This window comes from Protomyctophum parallelum (assembly GCF_964188405.1).
Source record: "Protomyctophum parallelum genome assembly, chromosome: 16".
NCBI lineage: Eukaryota > Metazoa > Chordata > Actinopteri > Myctophiformes > Myctophidae > Protomyctophum > Protomyctophum parallelum.
The window spans coordinates 41,788,575-41,812,793 of record NC_139711.1 but is presented as its reverse complement, the minus strand read 5'-3'; the positions used below and the strand labels follow the sequence as shown (position 1 = coordinate 41,812,793).

The 24,219-nt window shown below is 45.9% G+C and overlaps 2 protein-coding genes across 2 annotated transcripts in view; one reads left to right on the top strand and one right to left on the bottom strand.

Moving 5' to 3' along the window:
* mapk9 (mitogen-activated protein kinase 9) overlaps window positions 1–12,562 on the top strand; it is a 28,830-nt gene extending 16,268 nt beyond the window's left edge. Inside the window, exons 5-12 of the mRNA XM_083786618.1 lie at window positions 1,723–1,861; window positions 3,354–3,519; window positions 5,355–5,426; window positions 7,581–7,763; window positions 9,437–9,561; window positions 9,829–9,892; window positions 10,802–10,873; window positions 11,719–12,562. Coding sequence (XP_083642744.1) covers window positions 1,723–1,861; window positions 3,354–3,519; window positions 5,355–5,426; window positions 7,581–7,763; window positions 9,437–9,561; window positions 9,829–9,892; window positions 10,802–10,873; window positions 11,719–11,855 — 958 coding nt within the window. The 3' untranslated portion in view covers window positions 11,856–12,562. The remainder of the gene's footprint in view (window positions 1–1,722; window positions 1,862–3,353; window positions 3,520–5,354; window positions 5,427–7,580; window positions 7,764–9,436; window positions 9,562–9,828; window positions 9,893–10,801; window positions 10,874–11,718) is intronic.
* A 2,845-nt stretch (window positions 12,563–15,407) lies between these two features.
* LOC310873980 (uncharacterized protein) lies at window positions 15,408–23,685 on the bottom strand. The gene is made up of 2 exons (XM_083786617.1): window positions 22,493–23,685; window positions 15,408–16,887 (listed from the first exon to the last, which is right to left on the bottom strand). Exons 1-2 carry the CDS (start codon window positions 23,566–23,568, stop codon window positions 16,650–16,652), a joined length of 1,314 nt encoding a protein of 437 aa, XP_083642743.1. The 5' UTR covers window positions 23,569–23,685; the 3' UTR covers window positions 15,408–16,649.
* Window positions 23,686–24,219: the final 534 nt, after the last annotated feature.

Here is a 24,219-nt window from a genome sequence, read left to right as displayed (position 1 = left end):
TCCCTGACTCCCTGAGAGTAGCAGTAATGTGTCCCTGACTCCCTGTGAGTAGCAGTAATGTGTCCCTGACTCCCTGTGAGTAGCAGTAATGTGTCCCTGACTCCCTGTGAGTAGCAGTAATGTGTCCCTGACTCCCTGTGAGTAGCAGTAATGTGTCCCTGACTCCCTGTGCACCGGCTTCCAATGCTATCAACCCATCATCACCAGTAGGTCACTTATCACTCGGATGCAATCGAGCCGTCAGGCTCGCCTGGAGCCTACTGGCTGCGATTAGGACACACAGAAGTGAAGAAACCAACTTGACGTGGCTGGTTAAGACTGATATGAGGTTAGGGGACTTTACGTGGCCGGTTAAGACTGATATGAGGTTAGGGGACTTACGTGGCTGGTTAAGACTGATATGAGGTTAGGGGACTTACGTGGCCGGTTAAGACTGATATGAGGTTTTGGGGACTTCCGTAGCCGGTTAAGACTGATATGAGGTTAGGGGACTTACGTGGCCGGTTAAGACTGATATGAGGTTAGGGGACTTACGTGGCCGGTTAAGACTGATATGAGGTTAGGGGACTTGCGTGGCCGGTTAAGACTGATATGAGGTTAGGGGACTTACGTGGCCGGTTAAGACTGATATGAGGTTAGGGGACTTACGTGGCCGGTTAAGACTGATATGAGGTTAGGGGACTTACGTGGCTGGTTAAGACTGATATGAGGTTAGGGGACTTACGTGGCCGGTTAAGACTGATATGAGGTTAGGGGACTTACGTGGCCGGTTAGGACTGATATGAGGTTAGGGGACTTCCGTGGCTGGTTAAGACTGATATGAGGTTTTGGGGACTTCCGTGGCCGGTTAAGACTGATATGAGGTTAGGGGACTTACGTGGCCGGTTAAGACTGATATGAGGTTAGGGGACTTACGTGGCCGGTTAAGACTGATATGAGGTTAGGGGACTTGCGTGGCCGGTTAAGACTGATATGAGGTTAGGGGACTTGCGTGGCCGGTTAAGACTGATATGAGGTTAGGGGACTTACGTGGCCGGTTAAGACTGATATGAGGTTAGGGGACTTACGTGGCTGGTTAAGACTGATATGAGGTTAGGGGACTTACGTGGCCGGTTAAGACTGATATGAGGTTAGGGGACTTACGTGGCCGGTTAAGACTGATATGAGGTTAGGGGACTTCCGTGGCTGGTTAAGACCTATATGAGGTTAGGGGACTTACGTGGCCGGTTAAGACTGATATGAGGTTAGGGGACTTCTGTGGCTGGTTAAGACTGATATGAGGTTAGGGGACTTACGTGGCCGGTTAAGACTGATATGAGGTTAGGGGACTTACATGGCCGGTTAAGACTGATATGAGGTTAGGGGACTTCTGTGGCTGGTTAAGACTGATATGAGGTTAGGGGACTTACGTGGCCGGTTAAGTCTGATATGAGGTTAGGGGACTTACAGGCCGGTTAAGACTGATATGAGGTTAGGGGACTTCCGTGGCTTGTTAAGACTGATATAAATACATCTTGTAAATACATTTATTAAATCTTTCATGGACATGATAACAAAAACATGTATGTTTCTGCATGATGTAACTGTGGTTGTCTACCTCTCCAGATATCTGGTGATGGAGCTGATGGAACATGATGTAACTGTGGTTGTCTACTCCTCCAGATATCTGGTGATGGAGCTGATGGAACATGATGTAACTGTGGTTGTCTACCTCTCCTCCAGATATCTGGTGATGGAGCTGATGGACGCCAGTCTGTGCCAGGTGATCCACATGGACCTGGACCATGAGAGGATGTCCTACCTGCTCTACCAGATCCTCTGTGGGATCAGACACCTGCACTCTGCCGGCATCATCCACAGGGTGAGAGAGACGGGGTCAGGGACGTGAGACAGGGTCATGGGCATCATCCACAGGGTGAGAGAGACGGGGTCAGGGACGTGAGACGGGGGCAGGGGCATCATCCACAGGGTGAGAGAGACGGCGTCAGGGACGTGAGACAGGGTCATGGGCATCATCCACAGGGTGAGAGAGACGGCGTCAGGGACGTGAGACAGGGTCAGGGACGTGAGACAGGGTCATGGGCATCATCCACAGGGTGAGAGAGACGGCGTCAGGGACGTGAGACAGGGTCAGGGACGTGAGACAGGGTCATGGGCATCATCCACAGGGTGAGAGAGACGGCGTCAGGGACGTGAGACAGGGTCAGGGACGTGAGACAGGGTCAGGGACGTGAGACAGGGTCAGGGACGTGAGACAGGGTCAGGGACGTGAGACAGGGTCAGGGACGTGAGACAGGGTCAGGGACGTGAGACAGGGTCAGGGACGTGAGACAGGGTCAGGGACGTGAGACAGGGTCAGGGACGTGAGACAGGGTCAGGGACGTGAGACAGGGTCAGGGACGTGAGACAGGGTCAGGGACGTGAGACAGCGTCAGGGGCATCATCCACAGGGTGAGACAAGGACGGGGACGTGCACCATAGACTAATAAAAGGATAGAGACCGAACCGGAGCGCTCAGTGGCTCGAGCGAGCGGAAGTTTAGCCTAGCCTAGTCGATGACCTCAATTTTGAGGTCCGGGGCTGACACACGTGACGTCATGAACGTCCGTCCACCTCCATGAAAGTGCTGCAATTCCACATTTGGCCAGTAGGTAGTGGCAGCTTCAACGTTGGACATCCTTACTGGGGGCTTGACGTGCACACACAGACGTCCAAAGGGGGCTTCAGCCCCTGTCCTTTTACCCGTCCGTCTGTAAAACAACTGCCCTCTCCAGACCACAAATGCAGCATTTTACTACATGGTGAAAGAAATGCAAAATGCCACTCCTTTCCATTCAGAAGAATTGCTCCCCCCCCCCCCGAAGTCTCCTGAACTTGAACGCAGCATTTTGCGCTGAACAAATATGTTTAGAAATCCGTGTCATACACACCGCACATCCACTAGCTAAAGAGTGCTGGGTTGCGCCCCGAAAATAGCTCATCTACTATTGAGAGCTTGTAGATCTGCTATTTTCGTTATTCTTGTCCAAAAGTGCCCTCTTATGGGATTACAGTCCCTGGACAAGGACCCCTGCTGCCTATGGGATATGAGGGCTTCATTCATTCTAACATAATCTACCCCATTCTGACCTGAGATCAGATTAAAAAAAAAGTCTTCTACATCCTGACAGTTTTCTGAAAAAGCTGTGTTTCTATGTCAGTGGTTCTTCGATAAAAAAAGAAATAGCAGACCTACAAGCTCGTAGCACGCCACTCTGTGGTGTATGCATAACATACAACACCAAAAGGGGTTCCCGCCCCAAAATGGGCTAAACTAACTAGATGTAAAGTCATCTTCTCCCCCTGGCTTCCAGGACCTGAAGCCCAGTAACATCGTGGTGAAGTCGGACTGCACGTTAAAGATCCTGGACTTCGGCCTGGCCCGGACGGCGTGCACGAACTTCATGATGACGCCCTACGTGGTGACCAGATACTACCGAGCTCCGGAGGTCATTCTGGGCATGAAGTACAAGGAGAACGGTAAGGAACGACGATCCCGCTATAGAATGTTTGATTCCCGCTGGGAGCGCTGTGGGGGGCGTGTTCTCTCCTCCTCCGTGTCATCAGTGCCCATACCCTATAGGCGGGGTTGGCAAAAGGGATCTTTCTGTGTGGAGTTGGCATGTTCTCCTCCTGTCCCCTAGGGTAGGATATTTCAAACAAAGTGTTTTTTGACTGGGGGGGTCATATTTTGACAGCAGGAATTACCTGTCATAATTTGAGAGTAAAAAAAACATTGGCCCTGATAAATCGTTGGTGTTCTAAAATCCTGTCCTGTTTTTTCTAAAGTTGATCAAACAATGTGCCATATCTGGCCTGGGCCGTGGCTCAGCGGTCCAGGCACCTTGGCTGGTAAATCCAGTCTGGCAGTGTGCCGCGGGTTCGACTCCCGATCCTGACGGCCTTTACTTACTGCATGTCTTCCCCCCATCTCTCTCCCCCATTTCCTGTCAGCCTACTGTCTGTACCTCCATAAAAAATATGAAGTAAAGGCGAAAGCCACAAAAAAAACATTAAAAAAACAACAATGTGCCATATCGGCCGTCTTGGCATAACAAAAAGAATTAGTTGTAGGTGACTCGGGTGACTCAGTATGAGAGGACAGCGATCCAAGCCTCCGTGGGCAATGGCAGAGTTCTGGCAGTGTCCCGATAGATAGATAGATAGATAGATAGATAGATACTTTATTGATCCCCGAGGGGAAATTCAGATGGTCCCACAGCTCATACAGGCATACAATAAGGTTAAAAATACAGAACAAAAAGGGGGGGCACGGGTTAAAAAGAAAGACAAATATATTAAAAATCTATTATGAACAAGCATTAAAAACAATTTAAAAGGTGTCACTAGATATTTCGCACGTAGACCCATAAATAACTAAAAACTAAAAGCTAGCGAGTTAAAGAGCCTGATGTCACAGAACGAAACAGGTTCTTGCGACCCCTTTTCTGCTCTGCCAAAGGTTTTGTGGAGAGGATGACTCACATTGTCCATTATGGCACACATCTTATTGTGTGTGCATCTCTCTCTCCACAACAGACTCCAGTGAGTCCGTCCTCTCCCCCAGTACAGACTCCAGTGAGTCCGGCCTCTCCCCCAGTACTGAGCCAGCCTTCTTCACCAGTTTGTTCAGCCGTGTACATCACACGTGCCTCCCCAGCAGACTGCAGCGTAGAACAGGACACTTATATGATATAACAACAACAAACACCACCGTAACAGCTGTCAAAGCTACCTTCCTGTCACGCTGTGTGACACGCCTGTGGGTGCTGCCTACAGATAAAGTGTTTGGGGAAGTGTTTTGGGGGCCTTCGTGCAAAAGCGATGACTTGTTTTAATCAATGAAACCGAGATAGAGGGAAGCGGGTACTAGTAGTTTAGCAAACGCTAACATTCACACTTGCATTTTACTGTACCGCGCGCACACACACACACACACACACACACACACACACACACACCACACAAACACACACACACACACACAGTCACACACTGATAAGCAGCGTCTTATCAGTGAGAGAAAACTAAATACACCTGTGGAGGTACACATGGAGGTACACATCCACTATTACCAGGTTTGTCTTATTGTCATTCACTGTAAAAGCATGAGGTGTTCCCACCATTGTGTCTGTCTTCATGTCTCACAGATCATGTTTGATTCCTCTGAAGACTTTTTGTACTGTGTGTGTGTGTGTGTGTGTGTGTGTGTGTGTGTGTGTGTGTGTGTGTGTGTGTGTGTGTGTGTGTGTGTGTGTGTGAGGGTGTGTGTGTGTGTGTGTGTGTGTGTGTGTGTGTGTTCTCTCTGTTCTCAGTGGACATCTGGTCGGTGGGGTGCATCATGGGAGAAATGGTGAAGGGTGCCGTCATATTCCAGGGAACGGATCGTATCCTTGCACTGAGTGTCTGTCTGTCTGTTTACTTACTGTAAATTACAAAAGGATTGGTATTAAAATGTATTTAACCCATTTGGGACGGGAACCCCTTTCTTCAAGACTGTAACCCCTCTTGTAGGGTGGTTGAGGCTATGTACAGTACACTGTACAGTATATAATCGACCAGCTCAGTGGCCTTGTGGTTGGAGTGTCCACCCTGGGACTGGGAGGTTGGGGGTTCGATGTTGCTGCAACTGTTCTGCGATGACTCAGCTTGCCGATGGCGTACTGCTGTAGGGCAAGGTCCTCACATACTAGCGTCATGTCCAGGGGGTGTTCAACCACTGTAGCTGCCTCACGCTACAGAAACGGGAGAGGAGATATCCATGAGGCTCGGCAAGGCTTACTTTTTACTTTGCAGTATATAGCAACATTTAAAATTGGGTCAGGATTTAAAACTTAGGTCAGGATTTAGAAGGCATTTTCATTATGCAGGATGAATAAAAACATAAATATCTTTTGAAAATAGAAGATCTACACGCGACACATTTTCAAATGGCCATAATTAAGTGGCTGACAAAGTAACTACCGGTAGTAACTAAACTGTTCAAGCTTTTGTAGTGGAGTAAAGGTACTATATAAAAGGTATTTGAAATTGTAAAGTAAAATACCTCAAAATTGTACTTTAACCCATTCTGTACGGGAACCCCTTTTGGTGTTTTAACTATTGAAAAATAGCAGATCTACAAGCTCGCTACGAGCTTGTAGGTCTGCTATTTTTGAAAAAATCGTGAAAATGCGGCACAAATCTTTGAACATATATTCTTTCAGAAGACTTTTTTTTAATTATTTCGACGTCAGGCCTAAATGGGTTAAGTACAGTACGTGAGTACAGGTACTTGGTTACTTTCCATCACTGCTCAGCAGTCTTATTGTACAGCTCCATCAGTGTCGTATCTATTGAATACGGTTCTATGAACCCAGATTTGAACACGAGGCATCGAGGGCCTCTGTGAATGGGTATCTATTTAACACGAGGCATCGAGGGCCTCTGTGAATGGGTATCTATTTAGCACCTTGAACATGAGGCATCGAGGGCCTCTGTGAATGGGTATCTATTTAGCACCTTGAACATGAGGCAATGAGGGCCTCTGTGAATGGGTATCTATTTAGCACCTTGAACATGAGGCATCGAGGGCCTCTGTGAATGTGTATCTATTTAGCACCTTGATGGATAGAGGGGATTATATCCCATTGGAGTGACTCGAGTCATTTGCATTTATTTTACTTAATTTTTTTATCCCACGATTCTGTAACCCATTTTTCACCCCTGTGTCAATCATCTAATGTGATCCTGGGCTCTACACACCCTCCACCAACCTAGTCCCCATATATGGGGGACAAGGGGAGACCAACCTAGTCCCCATATATGGGGGACAAGGGGAGAGCAACGGACTTGAACTCATGCTTCTTTTTGCATCATTTGCATTTATATTGGTTATTTCACCTGGCTCTGTCCGTCGGCACCTCACCGTTTAGAAAGAGCTTTATTTTGAGAACGGACTACTTGCACCGCAGCTGTTTGTTTCTGTAACACACGGTTTCTAACAGCCGAGTAACTGTATTTCTGTTTTCTTTTTTTTCATGGTACAAAACATAATTTGGGCATGCAAACGTCTTGTTCGTCATAGCATTTTAGCTTATTAATACAATAGAAAAATGGCAGATTTTTAAAGATGTACATGTTTGACTACTGGAAACGTTTGCATCTGTTAATGTTGTGTGTGTGTGTGTGTGTGTGTGTGTGTGTGTGTGTGTGTGTGTGTGTGTGTGTGTGTGTGCGTGGTTCAGTAGAAAGACAACATGCGTGTCATTAAGTCTGGACTAAGCCAAAAACGAAACCTACAGGGTTTTTTTGACCCCAGGGGTTAACTGGGGACAGGGAGGAACTCCTTATATGGTCAGCACACTCTATAGTAGGGAGGATTATCACACCAAAACATTAAATGAAAACACTGAATATACCTTTAAGCCTAACCTTATTCCTAAACGTAACCCCAATAAAACTATGGTGTGGGTAGATGAGTCACACCTTTTTGTATTACTTAATGCCTTTGCCTTGATTTCATGTGTGTTGTTGGGCCTTGACAACAAGCGTGCGTCCAGACATCGACCAGTGGAATAAAGTCATTGAGGTGTTGGGAACGCCTAATCTGGAGTTTATGAACCGCCTCATGGAGACGGTGAGGAACTACGTGATGAACAAACCACAGTATCCCGGGGTCAACTTCGCTGAGCTCTTCCCCGACTGGGCCTTCCCCTCCGACTCGGAACACGACAGGATCAAGAGTAAATATAAACTCAATAATAATAATAATAATAACGGTATTATGGAAGCTTTCATTCATTATGATGATATATGTCGTAGTGCTTTATAACAGTGGTTTTCAACCAGTGGTCCGGGGACCACAAGTGTTTTGTCAAAGGACAAAAATGCATACATGAACATAATTTGTACATTTCTGTCAAAGGACAAAAGCTTTGTTATTTCCAGCTCTGATGAAGTATTATGTTGTATAGGCATACAGGCCAGTAATGCCAGTAACTTATTGGTATATTTCAGTTATTTGTAATAACGAAGACTAAAAGGCAAACAGAAATGTCATTTCTATTCATAACATTCCGATTTCCAATGCCAAAATTTAAATTGCTAATAATCACAATTATAGAGCACCGAAGTCTGACGTCACTTTCAGTAGAGGGCGTCAGTCCCCAGGTTCATGTATTTTTTTAGTTGCATTGAAATCGCCATAGGAGGATTTTTAGATTGCTTCATATAAGAACTGTGTTTGAAAAATAAACATGTCATCCCGGCTGTTTCACTCATATGGATATGAAGAATCAACTGACTGAGAGAAAACGCTAATGTTACTGCTGCTGAATTAGTTAGATTTTCGCTAGAAGCAGACTGTATCATATATGAGTGACTGACTGTTGCAAACGATACAGAGACACCTCCCTGACAATAACGCAGAGACAGCTTGTTTATTTTTGGACCACAACGCTTATAGTAGACGATATTAAGATCACCCCATGTTATTCTCCATAGAGAAATTACTTCCGCGAACCAGGGGAATCGAAGGGATGAGCGAGTTACGTCAGGACTTTGGTGCTGTATTCCTGTGACAATTAAAGCTGCTATAAGCAATATGTCAACATTTTAACAACTTTCTTTTTTTGTTGGTATTCAGACAGCCAACAATGTAGTCTCTGTGACACATCTAGGGGGCCGCAATCTAGATCCTAGAATCAATCCTAGAAGCTTTGTCATTGGTCCAAAAAAACCCCGGTCGCAATGACTAACCAATCCGGAAGCAGACAGGAAAATCGACCAATAACAAGCTTCTAGGACAATCTTTGAACGCAGATTGCGGCCCCTATAGATGCGTCACAGAGACTAAATGTTTTTGGGGAGCGTTCTACCCATTGCTGGCTGTCTGAATACCAAAAGTTTAATTTAATACATTAACATTTTGACATATTATTGCTTATATAGCAGCTTTAATCAATTGTCAACTTATGAATCAACTTAAATGTGTAATCGTGACATCCCTGTATTAATGCTATACAAACACACCTCATCTGTTTACCCATTTTGGACTGAGGTCGATAAAAAAAGGCTTTTAAATCCTAAAATATTCATGTTTTTATGTCAGTGGTGCTCAACCACTGAAGGAAGAGAACGACCCCCAGAATTATCTCTATTGGGCCACGGACCCCCATCTCAAAATATGTTGTTCCAGGGATCCCCCAGAAGTCAATATTTTAGTTAAAAATGTTCGCTCTGAAATATATATTCAAAGATTTGTGCCACATTTTCACGACTTTTCAAAAATAGCAGACCTACAAGCTCATAGCGCGCCACTATGAGCTTGTAGATCTGCTATTTTTCAATAGCTAAAGTAGAACAGAATGCTTAAAACACCCAAAATGGATTAACTATTTGTTTGCCATGATCCCAGCGGGCCAAGCACGAGACCTGCTGTCCAAGATGCTGGTGATCGACCCGGAGAGCCGCATCTCCGTGGAGGAGGCCCTCAACCACCCCTACATCCACGTGTGGTACGACCCCGGGGAGGCGGACGCAGTAAGTGGGCCGCGCCATTTCAGACAGTTCGGGGGGGGGGGGTCATTGATTAAGCAGATTAAAATACAGAAAAATACAAAAGACTACGATACAAAAGACTACAATGCAATGCAGCATGCCTTCAGCCAATTTCCTTCAGCACCACTTCCTCCCTGCCTTCAATGGAGACCCGTCGCTCCAATGAAGCATCTATTCATTTTGATATCTATGGTGGGGAATGTCTCCACAAGTTCTTCATAATGACATGACCTTGTGTTTATCTCCCAGCCTCCTCCCCAGATCTCAGACAAACAGCTGGAGGAGAGGGAGCACAGCATTGAGCAATGGAAAGGTAGGCCACAGCGCCCTCTGCTGGAGGAATGGAATGCAGAGAAATAATTTCAGTTTGCACTATGACTATACTGTACAGTATGTTCACACAACATACAGTATGAAAGAAAGTCTTGTAGCTATAATGGCTATAGAGCGTCGCAGTCCCACCCCCTACCAGGGCCCGAGAAATGATTCTCCGTTCATTTTCCTCATAGACATTTCAAAAAGTATTTATTTAAAGACGTTTACGCCGCGGACAAAGTCAACTCTTGTCGTGACAAATCATGACAACAAACACCATTTTTTGGGCCGAACAAATAATTAGAAAGAAGAAAGAAACGGCAGGTTGTTTTTCTTCTTTATAATTATTTGTTTGGTCCAAAATATTGTGTTTGTTGTCATGAGTTGTCACGACTCGAGTTGGCTTTGTCCGCGGCGTAACCGTCTTTATATAAATACTTTTTGAAAAGCCTATGGAGAAAATGAATGGAGAATCATTTCCTGGGCCACTCGTTGTTCTGAAACGGGGCGGGACTGCGACGCTCTATAGAGGGTATGCACATGCATAAAGTGAGTGGAAAAGTGAGTAGCAAAGTGACTCAGTTTAAGGTCTTTTAACGTTTAATACGATCCGTTTCCTGTGTGGATGTGGGCTGTCGAGGCCAGAGAGTAGGTTGTTTTTACCACTCCGTCAGCGTTCCGGCATAACCTCCGGGAATGATGACGATCACGTGCATACCCTCTATAGAGGATTTCCTAAATCTTTAAGTTTTACCGGGCAATGTCTATATATGGATATATTTAAACAAAGGTTATTGGACAACAAGAAAAAGGTTATTAGACATTGAGACAGCAATACTAGACAGTAGACACTGTCTTAATTAGAGACCATTGCACTGATGACTCTGAACACCTTTTGACTCCACAGAACTCATTTATGAAGAGTTGATTGACTGGGAGGAGAGGAGCAAGAATGGAGTGATGAAAGAGGACTGTTCAGGTGTAGTAATCACATTTTTCTTTTTACTTAAATAAAAGTATCCGTACTGCAAATGTAGACATACTTTGTTACAAGTAAAAGTCCAGAATTACAAATGTACTTGGGTAAAAAAGTACACAAGTATTGTCATCAAAGTGTACTTAAAGTACCAAAAGTAAAAGCAACACTTTGAGGGCCGATTCATACTCCTATTTTATCGCTGTTTCGGCGAAATGATTTCGTCTCGTCAGAGATTTTCAGTAGCACCGAAGAGACGACTTTAGGACGGTATACCCGCCCCCCCCCCCCCCCCCGAACCTCAAATGACGTCACATTAGGCTCTACAGCGCCGAACCGACTTTTATTCGGCTCTAAAATAGGAGTATGAATCGGCCCTTACTTTTAAGACATTGTGCAGAATTTCATAGGTTTTCAAATGTATAAAAATAATTTGAAAACCTCACAATGTGTCGCATCGTGACGCATTGAGAGCTTGTAGGTCGGCCAAAATGTATATAGAGGACTGAAGTGGTTAATGTATGTTTTTTAATAATAATCTAAATCTACAAAGTAACTAAAGTTTTCATATTTCATATTTTGTGACGGTTGCGGTGTCCGGTTCAGGATCCCAGTTTGAATTTGATTGTTTGATTGACATATGCGGTGTCTGGCTCCGCCTCCCAGTCTGATTGTAATTGTTTGATTGACGGATGCGGTGTCTGGCTCCGCCTCCCAGTCTGATCGTGATTGTTTGATTGACGGATGCGGTGTCTGGCTCGGCCTCCCAGTCTGATCGTGATTGTTTGATTGACAGATGCGGTGTCTGGCTCGGCCTCCCAGTCTGATCGTGATTGTTTGATTGACAGATGCGGTGTCTGGCTCCGCCTCCCAGTCGTCCTCGGCCAATGACATCTCGTCCATGTCCACGGAGCAGACGCTGGCCTCCGATACGGACAGCAGCAGCATCGACACGCTGACCGGAGCCCTGGACGAGAGCCAATGAACGCCTGTCTGTCTGTCTGTCTGTCTGTCTGTCTGTCTGTCTGTCTGTCTGTCTGTCTGTCCCACTGTCGCTTCATTTATACGCTAAAGTAGTAGTAGTATAAATTAGGCTCGTTTCTCTTCCGTCATTTTCCATTCAACAGCAGATGGCCATCTTTTATTTCTCTCTCTCTCGGTCATTGGGGTCATTAGTGTTGTTGCGTCTTCCCCTGCCAACGTCAACAGATAGGTCTATTTTTCTATTTTTGTTTGTTTGCGCGTGGTCCTCTTGTTATGTACCGTGCACGTGTCACTGACTGTTATGTCAACTCAAAGGTTTAATATCGGTTTATTGCTCTTATATTATCACCTCCGTGGAGATTCTCCACCTTGATCAAGTATACTGAAATGCACAGTATTCATCCATTTTACTTTCTCAAATTATCAGGAGTAGGAGTCTACACCCGCGTTGGATTAATTCTGGCTTTTTTGCATGTTACAGCAAACCTGAACAAATACAGCTTACACTTTGACCGACCTCGTTGGCTGACCCCTTGACTACCTATTTTCACTGACGAAAACTAAATAAAAACCAAGCTTAAATGGTAAGCTTATGATGACTAAAACTGAGACTAAAAATGTATCTGCCAATTTAGTCAACAAACGATAACTAGACTAAAAATGTTAGGGAGGGACTAGTGGGGAAGAGATCCAGTAGAACTATAAGTCTTTTAATGTTTATGGTTGCGCTCGGGGTGTTGTGCTCTGAAAATAGCAGATCTACAAGCTCACAACACGTCGCAGTACGACACGTTGTGAGCTTGTAGATCTGCTATTTTCAGAGGTTGTAGATCGGCTATTTTCAGCATGCAACCAAGTGTAGTGACAAGTGTAGTGGTGACGCCACCAAGGCCCGCCAAAATATATTTTAGACGACTGAATCAACTGAATTTGTAGTCGACCATGATATTTAGTCAACTAAAACTAGACTAAGACATTTCAGATGACTGAAAAAATATGACTACGAATAAATGAAATTAATTTTACTCAAAATTTTGACTATGTCAACAATCAACAATCCTCATCACTAATCCAAGAGTATTTTCTTTTTAAGCTAGCTGTATTGTGAGGCTCCCCCTGAGTTGTGACAGTGTTCTTTTTTTAATGAATGGCTTGAGTGTCTTTGAGCTTTTACTCCCGACAGCTATAGAAAGCCGTGGTTTCGGCAGTGTTACCATTTTTATTCCCTGTAATAATGTACTGTATGTAAACTACAGGCATGATGTCGGTCAGATGCCCATAGTGTAAGTAAGTAGAACCCCTTTAAAGGGACACTTCACCCTTTTTGCAAAAAAATATATGTTAATGACGTTTAGAAGCTTTAGAACACTTTCCTGGGGGTATTTATGTGTGTAATATGTGGTTTTAGATATTTTAGATTGTAGCAGTGAGCCTGTTGTCTCTGATGTCATGGACACTGGGCTCACTTCCTTCCTGGACTACATGTTGTCTCAGTAAGACAGCTCTCCCCCTATCCACAAGGAGGAGCAGTGCACCAAAGAATTATGGGAATTGTAGTCCAGGAAGGTAGTGAGACCAGTGTCCATGACATCAGAGAAAACAGGCTCACTGCTACAATCTAAAATAACTAAAACCACATATTACACACATAAATACCCCCAGGAAAGTGATCTAAAGCTTCTAAACGTCATTAACATATATTTTTTTGCAAAAAGGGTGAAGTGTCCCTTTAATCGCGGAAAAGAAAAAGAAAAAAATCACAGTACATGTGTTTTTCTTTGGAAATCCAGTGTACCCGTAGCGTAGAATCACAATATCATGCAATCACCCCCATGTGACAGACATACGGTACTATCAATGTGTATTATTAACATCATAATCCTGTACATTGTGGGGGAGGAAATGGATCCATGTAATTGTATTTATTTTTTTCGTTTTTATTTTATTTTATTTTGCAAAGTGTTGCACACGATTAATTAATGATGTTTTATTGAAGCCCATGAAAATCAAGGTTCAACGTATATTTCATTGACATGCATATGGGCTGCTATTACTCTGAAACCATTCCATTAGACGTGCTGGAACAACGAGATTAAGACTCCAATCACATCTACAGGCAGTAAAACATATTGGTAATGACTTTTAACTTGCATGGTGGCATAAAATGATCTTTCTGACACCTTTTTAGGGCCGTTCTTGTTGTAAAGTGAACCTCCGTTCAGGTCAATTATTTTCCTTCAACTTCAGTGCTGTGTTCTCCGTTCTGAAAGCCTATTTGTTTTGTTTTCTTGTGTGTGTGTGTGTGTGTGTGTGTGTGTGTGTGTGCGTGCGAGTGTGCGCGTGTGTGTGTGTGTGTGATGGTTTATCAAAGTGCAGCTCTTTCTCCCTCATTTTCTCCTTGAATTGTTTGTTCTAAAGACAGCAGCAGTTGCCCTGATTGTAAAAGGCAAAGCAGTGCGGAGAGCGGTGGAGAGTATGGGCCTGTGATGCAGCAGAGTGTGGGCCTGTGATGCAGCAGAGTGTGGGCCCCATGATGCAGCAGAGTGTGGGCCTGTGATGCAGCAGAGTGTGGGCCCCATGATGCAGCAGAGTGTGGGCCTGTGATGCAGCAGAGTGTGGGCCCCATGATGCAGCAGAGTGTGGGCCCCATGATGCAGCAGAGTGTGGGCCTGTGATGCAGCAGAGTGTGGGCCCCATGATGCAGCAGAGTGTGGGCCCCATGATGCAGCAGAGTGTGGGCCTGTGATGCAGCAGAGTGTGGGCCTGTGATGCAGCAGAGTGTGGGCCTGTGATGCAGCAGAGTGTGGGCCTGTGATGCAGCAGAGTGTGGGCCTGTGATGCAGCAGAGTGTGGGCCCCATGATGCAGCAGACCAGAGTGTGGGCCTGTGATGCAGCAGACCAGAGTGTGGGCCTGTGATGCACCAGACCAGAGTGTGGGCCTGTAATGCACCAGAGTGTGGGCCCCATGATGCAGCAGAGTGTGGGCCCCATGATGCAGCAGAGTGTGGGCCTGTGATGCAGCAGAGTGTGGGCCCCATGATGCAGCAGAGTGTGGGACCCATGATGCAGCAGAGTGTGGGCCCCATGATGCAGCAGAGTGTGGGCCTGTGATGCAGCAGAGTGTGGGCCCCATGATGCAGCAGAGTGTGGGCCCCATGATGCAGCAGAGTGTGGGCCTGTGATGCAGCAGAGTGTGGGCCTGTGATGCAGCAGAGTGTGGGCCCCATGATGCAGCAGAGTGTGGGCCCCATGATGCAGCAGAGTGTGGGCCTGTAATGCAGCAGAGTGTGGGCCTGTAATGCAGCAGAGTGTGGGCCCCATGATGCAGCAGAGTGTGGGCCTGTGATGCAGCAGAGTGTGGGCCTCATGATGCAGCAGAGTGTGGGCCCCATGATGCAGCAGAGTGTGGGCCCCATGATGCAGCAGAGTGTGGTCCCGTGAATCGTGATGAAGAAGTGGATCTTCTGCCTCTGGGCAGATGGATTGCATAGTGTGATGGACATAATGGAAAAACGACACTATGGAGTCAAAATGAGGACTTTAAGCACCGTGTTTTTATGTTTTGCTTTTTTTTTTTTAACAAAACCATGGCAACCTTATTCATCCAATCATGCCTTAAATGACCAGAGAGGCAGGCCACCACCGCTGGCCTCCTGAAATCCTGTCAGATAAGGACTGAGCATTGGTGTGCTCAGGGCTTCATTGTCTGTACGCCGTACATCTCTATTTTGTTCGGTTAATTGTTCCCGTTTGTTATGTCATTTTAAAAAATGTGTCCCATCCGATTGCAATGACCGTAATGACATTTGGTCTTCATTTATTGCCCTTCCTCAAGAAATAAAGTGGACATCTCCAAGGATTAGTTTTATTTGCATGTATTAATAATACTGGTTCATAGATTTCACATAAGTTGTATAAAGCATCATTAAAGTGGACACAGATTGGGTAATTTACAAATGGAAAAGAAGTTGGTTATGTAAAAACAGGCCTACACAAAATGCCAGCAAATAGCTCTTTAATTCCAATGTCCAAATCATCTCTAGCCCTAATTAGACCGTTGAACGTTCTATTATCTTTGCACTTCATACCATGTCCACTAGGGGTGCAACGATACAGTTTAACAGCGATACGATACGTATCGTGATACATGGTTGATGGTATGATATTGGTTCATTATGGCCACACGATTCAATGATTTAGAATCGATACAGTAACTATTTAGCAATGAAAATGTATGAATATGGATGGATATAAATAAGTAAACACAGTGATTCTCTGGCAAATACATAGACATTATATTTGAACACATTATGGACAAAGCCATACCTTGACATGAGCACAGAGAATACACATAATGTATCGATAGACTACGGTAAGTATAGCAATATTGAATGGATAAGTAATTAAATCCCTCTTTTTCTTTTTTCTTCTTAAAATTGCTAAATACAAGTACTTAGTATTGATAGTATTTGATACAATTGATTATTTGCATTGCAAAACGATTCGACGCGGTTTATTTGCATTGCAAAACGATTTGACACAGATCATTTGCATTGCAAAACGATACGATACAAAGTCAAACGACACGATACAGTATGTTGCCGGTAACATTTCGATACACTTAGATTCTTGAATTTTTTTTTTTTTAAGTTACTATATCGTTGCACCCCTAATGTCCACACACACTCAGAAGTAACCTGACGCTGCCAGATCCAAGAAGCTTGCTACACACATTTGTTTCACAGCGGAACATGGTTACTCAATACCGCCCCCATCTGGCAGAGTCAGGTTAAGTCAGAAGCTCCTGACGATGGACTCGGTCTTCATGGCTTCGCTGTTGAGTTCTCCGAACGTGTCAAAGACCTGCTCCAGCTCCCTCTGCAGCGCGGCGTTGTGCAGCTCCGCCGTGGCCCGGGCCTCCTCGGACTCTTCGATCCGGGCCTGGACGGCCTGGTACCAGCGCTTCTGCTGGGCCAGGTTGGCCCGCAGGCCCACCACCTCCATCAGCAGCTCCTCGTTCCTCTGCTCCAGGCTTCAGGACGACACAGGAGAGGGGACTGGTGAGGACGCTAGAATGTACTGTAAATCCTTGGGTATTCTATGTTAGTTTTAACCCATTCTGGCCTGAGATCAGATTATAACCTTCTGGGCACAGGTCTCCACCAGGAGGATAGGAATGTTTAGGAGTAATATAAACATGTTTTTTGTTTGTTTGTTCCAATCTTTGCCAATGGAATATGGGAATGGAATATGGGAAATGGTGCAGATCCGTGTTGATCGCACACATGCACAATCCACCTGTTGGTGGCGCTATAACAGGCCAATGTGAAATGGGTGGGCTATATTCCTCAGCCTAGTAGGAAAGTGCGTGAAAGATTTCACGTCAAATTGCATGCTGCGTTCATGATTTGAGGCTTTTTGATCAAAACAGGCCAATCCTGCAAAATTTGAAAGCCAATGTTAGCCAATTAGGATGGAATATGAAATATCAGACACATCCATCTTGAGCACATGACTATGGAGATACTGTGTAACGATTTGCGGGATTTTTGGACAAAATCCGGAGGAGTAATATCCAAAAATGTGTTTTACAAAAGTCGGCCTCCTGGTGGCGCTCTAAAAGCCAGATGTGAACTAGAGAGACTGTGTACCAATTTGCGCGATGTTTGGACAAAATCTGTAGGTGTACTGTGCAAAAACTTGTTTTGCACAAAGCGGCCTCCTGGTGGCGCTATAACAGGCCGTTCTGGAAATTTTGGGGCAGAGGTTCATCGTTGGCATCCAGGGAGTGTGTGTGCAAAATTTGGCATCGACCGGGTTAACGGTGCCGGAGATTAGCTGCTCACGGACACACGGACGGACGGACGGAGTGCAAAACATACTCTCCCTCCATGCCTTCGGCCTGGTGGAGACAAAAATGTCTTGTACATCCTGACAGTTTTCTGAAAAAGCTATGTTTCTATGTCAGTGGTTCTTCGATTTTTCAAAAATAGCAGACCTACAAGCTCGTGGCACGCTATGAGCTTGTAGATCTGCTATTTTTCAATAGCTAAAGCATAACATAATGCTAACACCAAAAGGGGTTCCCACCCTTAACATCATAACATGTACCGCATATATTGTGTTCTTTGTCAGGCATATGCCCAAATATGCAGTCAATGCAGATGTCACAACAACATTGTGATGTCAGAACAGGCCAGCTCCATATATGGAGATCTAGGGGTGATCAGGTGTGATCAATAATTGGCTAATTTGGGCCGGGTCCGGAGCCTGGGCAAGGGCCACAGACGTGCATTTATAGATAGACTATAGACCGGTGCCTGGCTGTAGAGCGCCGAGTCAGTAACCATGGAAGATGGAGATTTTAAAGGGTTTTTCAAAATAGTAAAAAAATGGCAAATAAGTTTAGAGATAAGTGGGGTAAGTGGCGTAAGATATGGCCCATCTAAACATGCAGGTCAGAAAGAAAACAATGCATTAGGGGCATACACGTATTTGATATCAATACAATGAAAAGGAAAACACATTGTGCCCAGAACAGTTTTTTTTTTTTTTTTTGCTTTTCTGCCTTTATTATTATTGATATATCCAAGTAAAGAATGACAGGAAAGAGAGGGATATGGGGCGAGATAGAGATACAGTATGCAGCAAAGGTCGTCATGAACGGGACTCGAACACACGACGTGCTGTCATGCCCAGAGCCTATAATGTGCCATGCGCCTGGACCACTAGACCAGAGAGCACCATGCAGTCACGTACAGAACTGGACCACTAGACCAGCGGGCACCATGCAGTCACGTACAGAACTGGACCACTAGACCAGCGGGCACCATGCAGTCACGTACAGAGCTGATAAATGTCATTCTCATTTTAGTCGAATTTCTTTCTATCCTCACACTATCCCCTCAGTTCCATTAATATACGATAATTATAGCCCTTTCAATGCACTCTCCGACTCAGTGGCGTGCACAGACATTTAGAGGGGCAGGTGCTCAAGTGAAAAAAAGGGCACCTTGTGCAGCGCATTTTGGTGCTTTAGCTATTGAAAAATAGCAGATCTACAAGCTCATAGCGCGCCACCGAGTGGCGCGCTACGAGCTTGTAGGTCTGCTATTTCTTTTTTTTATCGAAGAACCACTGACATAGCTTTAGATTGTGGGGGGCCTAAATAATATAGTAGAAGCGTTTTCTTTTTTTTTTTTATATATTTTTTATCCCACGATTTTGTAACCCATTTTTCACCCCTGTGTCAATCATCTAATGTGATCCTGGGCTCTACACACCCTCCACCAACCTGGGGAGAGCAACGGACTTAACTCATGCTTCCTTCATGCCTGAGTGTCCAAGTTGCTCCTTTACACCTGACAGGGGGGGAGTTTCCCTGGTTGGACGTAGCGCGTGGAAGGAACACGTTATTCCAACCAGTTCCTTTCCCCTCCATCAGGCGCCCCGGCTGGCCAGGGGGAGGCAGTTTAGAGACCAGGATTACTGCATGTTTTTGTGAGGGTATCTACCCTAGGGGACACGGGGAGAACATGCAAACGAAAAGGCCCTTTCGCCAACCCCGCCTTCGGGTATGGGCACTGATGACGCGGAGGAGGAAACACGCCGCCAGCACCCACAGTGTCCCGAGCGGGAATCGAACCCAGGACCTTCTAGCTGTGAGGCGACAGCACTACCAACTCTGCCACCGTGCCCCAAAGTAGAAGCGTTTTCTATCAAGATTTGATCAATGTCAAATGTTAAGAGCAAAATTGCCAAAAGGGCAGGGGGTGCTCTAGCACCCCCTAGTGTCTATCTGTGCACGCCACTGCTCCGACTCGTCCATGCATGGTGCATAGTTGGGGGGTGTAAGTCAGGTCTCAGGTGTGCGTGTGCATCATATCGTACGGTAAGGGAGTGCTATGCCCTTGGTTGCATTAATTGTACATATGTCATTTGGGGAGTTTTAATTTTGGGTCATGTCATAGGGTTTTGGTTGAGCATGCCAGCCCAGCAGACCAACGAATATAGACAATAGAATAGACAATTTTTGGATATGTATAATATGGATGCATGTGTGTGTAAGTATATGGGTGTACATATGTTTATAGGTATACTAGTATTACTCTTGAAGAGCAGCTTAACTGGCACAGAATCCAGCGAGTAATTACAGTTATAGAGGGGGTGGGAGAGTTTTTACTTCTTCTCACTTCTTTTCGGATATGCTTGGATTTCTTTCTTTTTTTTATTTTCCTTTTTATTTCTTCTTGCTATTTTTTTAACTATTTATTTTAATTGTTTTTCATTGTGGTGACTGACTGAGGCTTGGATAGGAATCTAGGCAGAGTCCTTGGCGAGGAAGGAGTCTGATCTGCCAGATTGTGTACAGCGCCGCATGAAAACCAGCAAGTGGAGCATGTGTGCACCGCAGATACTCTGTGGGGTATAAATAAGTGTCTGCATGGGAAATCTGTTGACTGACTAACATTTTGAATAAACGCATTCAGCAACCAGACTAGGCTTTTCACACCGATGCATACACACATGCACGCACGCACGCACACGCACACACACACACACACACACACACTGTACTACAGTATACCAACCTGGTCCAGAGCAGTGCATGACCTTTGAAGGAGACTTGCTCTCTATCTATATCAGTAATAAGTGTGGTATGTGTTCGTCGAGGTCAGCGGCATTGCACCTTTATTTAGCTCTTATTTCCAACGCTGCTCAGAGGAACTATTTCTATAGGTCAGCCCCTCTCGGACCGTGCTCGTTTCTTACCAAGAAAACCACTTATCCTAAACCCTAACCCACCCCAAGGACCACTTTTCAACCTATCTTCATTTAATTGGTCCTCACTAATGTTCATGATAAAATACCACAATGTTTTTCTACTCAGTCTGTGTCTCATATAGGAGGGCTGCCTGTGGGCAGTAGAGAAACCGCGTCCACCAGTGATATCATCGTTATAGGCAGTTAACTTAAAACCAATTATATGAAGATAGGTTGAAAAGTGGTGAAGTGGTCCTTTAACCAGTGTAAGACAAACTTTGTAAACAGTTTGACGATGTGTTTTAAATACATGAATAGGACACGCCCCATAACGGACAGTCAACAGATACAGGGATCTGTTGACTGCAAGTGCAACGCAAGATAAAATAAGCCAAATTAAAAATCATATGAACCTACAGTATGGGAATCCACTGCTATTTACAACATCTCTGCTGTCGGGAGGAAACCTCATAACTCCAAAATGTTCATTTTTCAGGAAATGAAAAATATATATTTTTAAGAAAACCTTGTATTTTGAAAACAAAGCAATACAGCCTCATCAAAGTTGGTGTCATGACTTCCATGAGAGGGGGAGAGGTGGAGTTGGTTGCTTTAGCAGACATTTTGAGGGTCCAATGGTGTTTTGTCCAAAGCACTTTTTCACTACTTTCCATTGGTTAAATATTTTCAAAACAACACATTTGTTCAATAATAAAGGGTGTTCAATATAGCATTGATTTATGCCACAAAAATCAAAAACCTCAAAAATGGAGTAATGAGGTTTCTTCAGTAACGATATATTATATAACAAGACAAGTTGTACAAGCATGTAAAACACTGACAGTGACAGGAAACTGTACAGAATCCCATGGCTCTCTGAGCAGAGAATTAAACAGGATGTTTGGGGTCAACACAGAATATCTCAGGGCACATAACTACAGTCTCACTAAACTGGAGGTTTTCCTATAGTATCAATAGGGTTGTACAGCTTCATCAACTAGACGCTGGGTTAGATGGATGATCAGTGATTTGACCAAAACATTTTAGTTACTCAAAAGAGAAAATGTTTGTCTCCCCAGGACCCAAATATAGTGGACATAGCCAATCCTTTTAACCCTATAACTATTGGTTTACTGTTGTGAGCTTGTAGGTATGCTATTTTCACTACTTTCTTTATAAAGGTATTTGTTTTGATTTTTGAAAATGTATAAAGTTTTTGACAGAAAAATGTGTCGCAACCTTAACATGGGTACTACCGACCCAGTCACCCAGCGTTTGGGAAACACTGACCTAGATCAATCCAAGACTCACTCAGGACCTGAAACTAGATGTTCAGGTTACCTATCAATAGAACACACGCACATGGGTGCATGTGTTTGGTCCGACTAGTCATTGGTCCGAAAAACGACAACCCACCTCAAACCCTAACCTAACCATAACCGCAAGCACGGGAGCAGGCGCTAGACCGAGGTGCGGACGCATGTCGAACCACTGCTCCGTCGGACCATAGTATGCCTCTCACCCTTTTGCTCTTGTAGTTACATTTATGCTGTTTTAGTGCTGCACAATTAATCGAAAAAAATTCAGAGATCTATAGATTCCTGGACACCTATACACAATCTCAATGCCTAAATTTGAGCAAGAATCGTGCAGCACTATAGTTGGCTGTCCAATTCATTTTAGTTATACTCTTATGATCATGTGAATTGGTTCAGGTGAATCAGTTTGTGTTACCACGTCCACACTCGTTATTATAAACTCAACAACTCTCAAGCTTGCCAAGACAGGCCACAGGATGTTGTTTACTGTGCGTGTGCGTGCGTGCGTGCGTTTGGGTTGGAGGGGCATGCAGCATGCGAAACGAACATTATTACCTATATATTCGTATCTCATAATCCTCCCTCTGCCTGCCGATCTGCTGCGTGAGGCTGGTGAGTATGCTGCGGAGGGCGCTGGACAAGGGGTCGGCCAAGGGCACGGGAGGAGGGACCCTGGGCACGGGGAGCTCCTCTGGGTGGTGGGGGGCCGACGGCGGTAAGGGCCCCGCTTGAGGAGGAGGAGGAGGAGGAGGAGGACCGGCTGCTGCTGATGTCGACGGGAGGTGGTGAGATAGCCTAGGACTCGGAGGAACCTCCATGTTGTCCGGCTCTGGGATCTTCTGCTCTGGGACCACTTCCTCCTGCGTCCTGTCAGCGCTCTCTCCTCCCAGGAGGATCTCACAGGACGACCACGTGCTGCTCTCTCCTCCGCTGGCCGCCCCGTCCTCGGCCTCCACCGTCGTCATCGTCATCATCTGCTGCATGTGACCCGTGACATGATGACGCCGCCGCGTACCATCCTCCTGGAAGCTGCATGTTTCCATGGCGATGCCCTCCTCCTCCTCCTCCTCCTCCTCCTCGTCCAGGTCGTCTGGGGTGACGATGCTAGCGTCGTGGAGGTTGTCATAGACGGACAGAGCGCTCTGGTGCTTGTCGCTTTGCGGCGACGGGCTGGGGGCGCTCCTCTCTCTCCCCTGTAGTCCTCCATCTATCCGCCCCCCTCCCCTTCTGTTTATCCGTAGCTCTGCATCCCAGCAGCCCTGCATGGTTCCCAGGCCTCCTCCTCCTCCCCAGCTGCAGTAGCTGTGATCTGGCCAGAAGCCAGGTCCTGCTCCTCTCCCCCCACCGGGCCCCCCACCGGGCCCCTGGCCCTGCACTGTGGTGGGAACCTCAGGCCCAGTTGGGGCCCGGCCAGCGGCGGCAGCCGCCCCGGGGTTGTCGCAGGGTGTCGCAGGGAGGGGTCCGGTTGCAGCGAGGAGGCACGACGGGTGGTCCCTCTCCCGTTGCCCCCCCCTGGTGTTGTGGTGGTGGGGGGCGAAAGGTGGGCAGTAGTTGTCGTACAGGGCGTCCGTGGATGTCGCGGAGCTGCTGGCGGTGCTGGCGGTCTCGGCGGGCAGACAGGGAAGCTCCATGGTCCGCGAGCAGGGTGAGCGACCCCCCCTTTATAGGGGCCAAGCTCTGAGGCTGCAGGAGGCTGGTGGCCGTATGCGTCTCAGGGACCAGAAGGTGTGTGTGGAAGTCCCTTACTCTGCTGCCTTGCCCTGCTCTCTAGAGACACATGGTGGGGGGGGGGGGGGGGGGTCAGGTTGTAGTGTGGGTGTGGCCTAGTTGTGTGTGTGTGTGTGTGTGTGTGTGTGTGTGTGTGTGTGTGTGTGTGTGTGTTTTTTAAAGTTTAAGCAGCAGTGACATCAGCTGTTGCACAGTGTCTGAGGGAGGGACCACTATAGCTGGGGTGTAATATAGTCTGGTCTCATTCCTAAAGACAGACACACATAGCTGCAACCACAGAAATAGACACGCACACACGCACACACGCACACACACACACACGCACACACACACACACACACACACACACACACACACACACACACACACACACACACACACACACACACAGTGTATTATTAACCTACTTGAGATCAATGAATTCTACAACCCCCTACCCCCATTTATTTTTATAATAGTAAGCAGTAAGATGCCCTGAGGGCGAGAAGCACGAGGTTGCACTTATTGTGGGGATAATCAAATACTTCAATATTATTATTGGCACAGTTAAACAA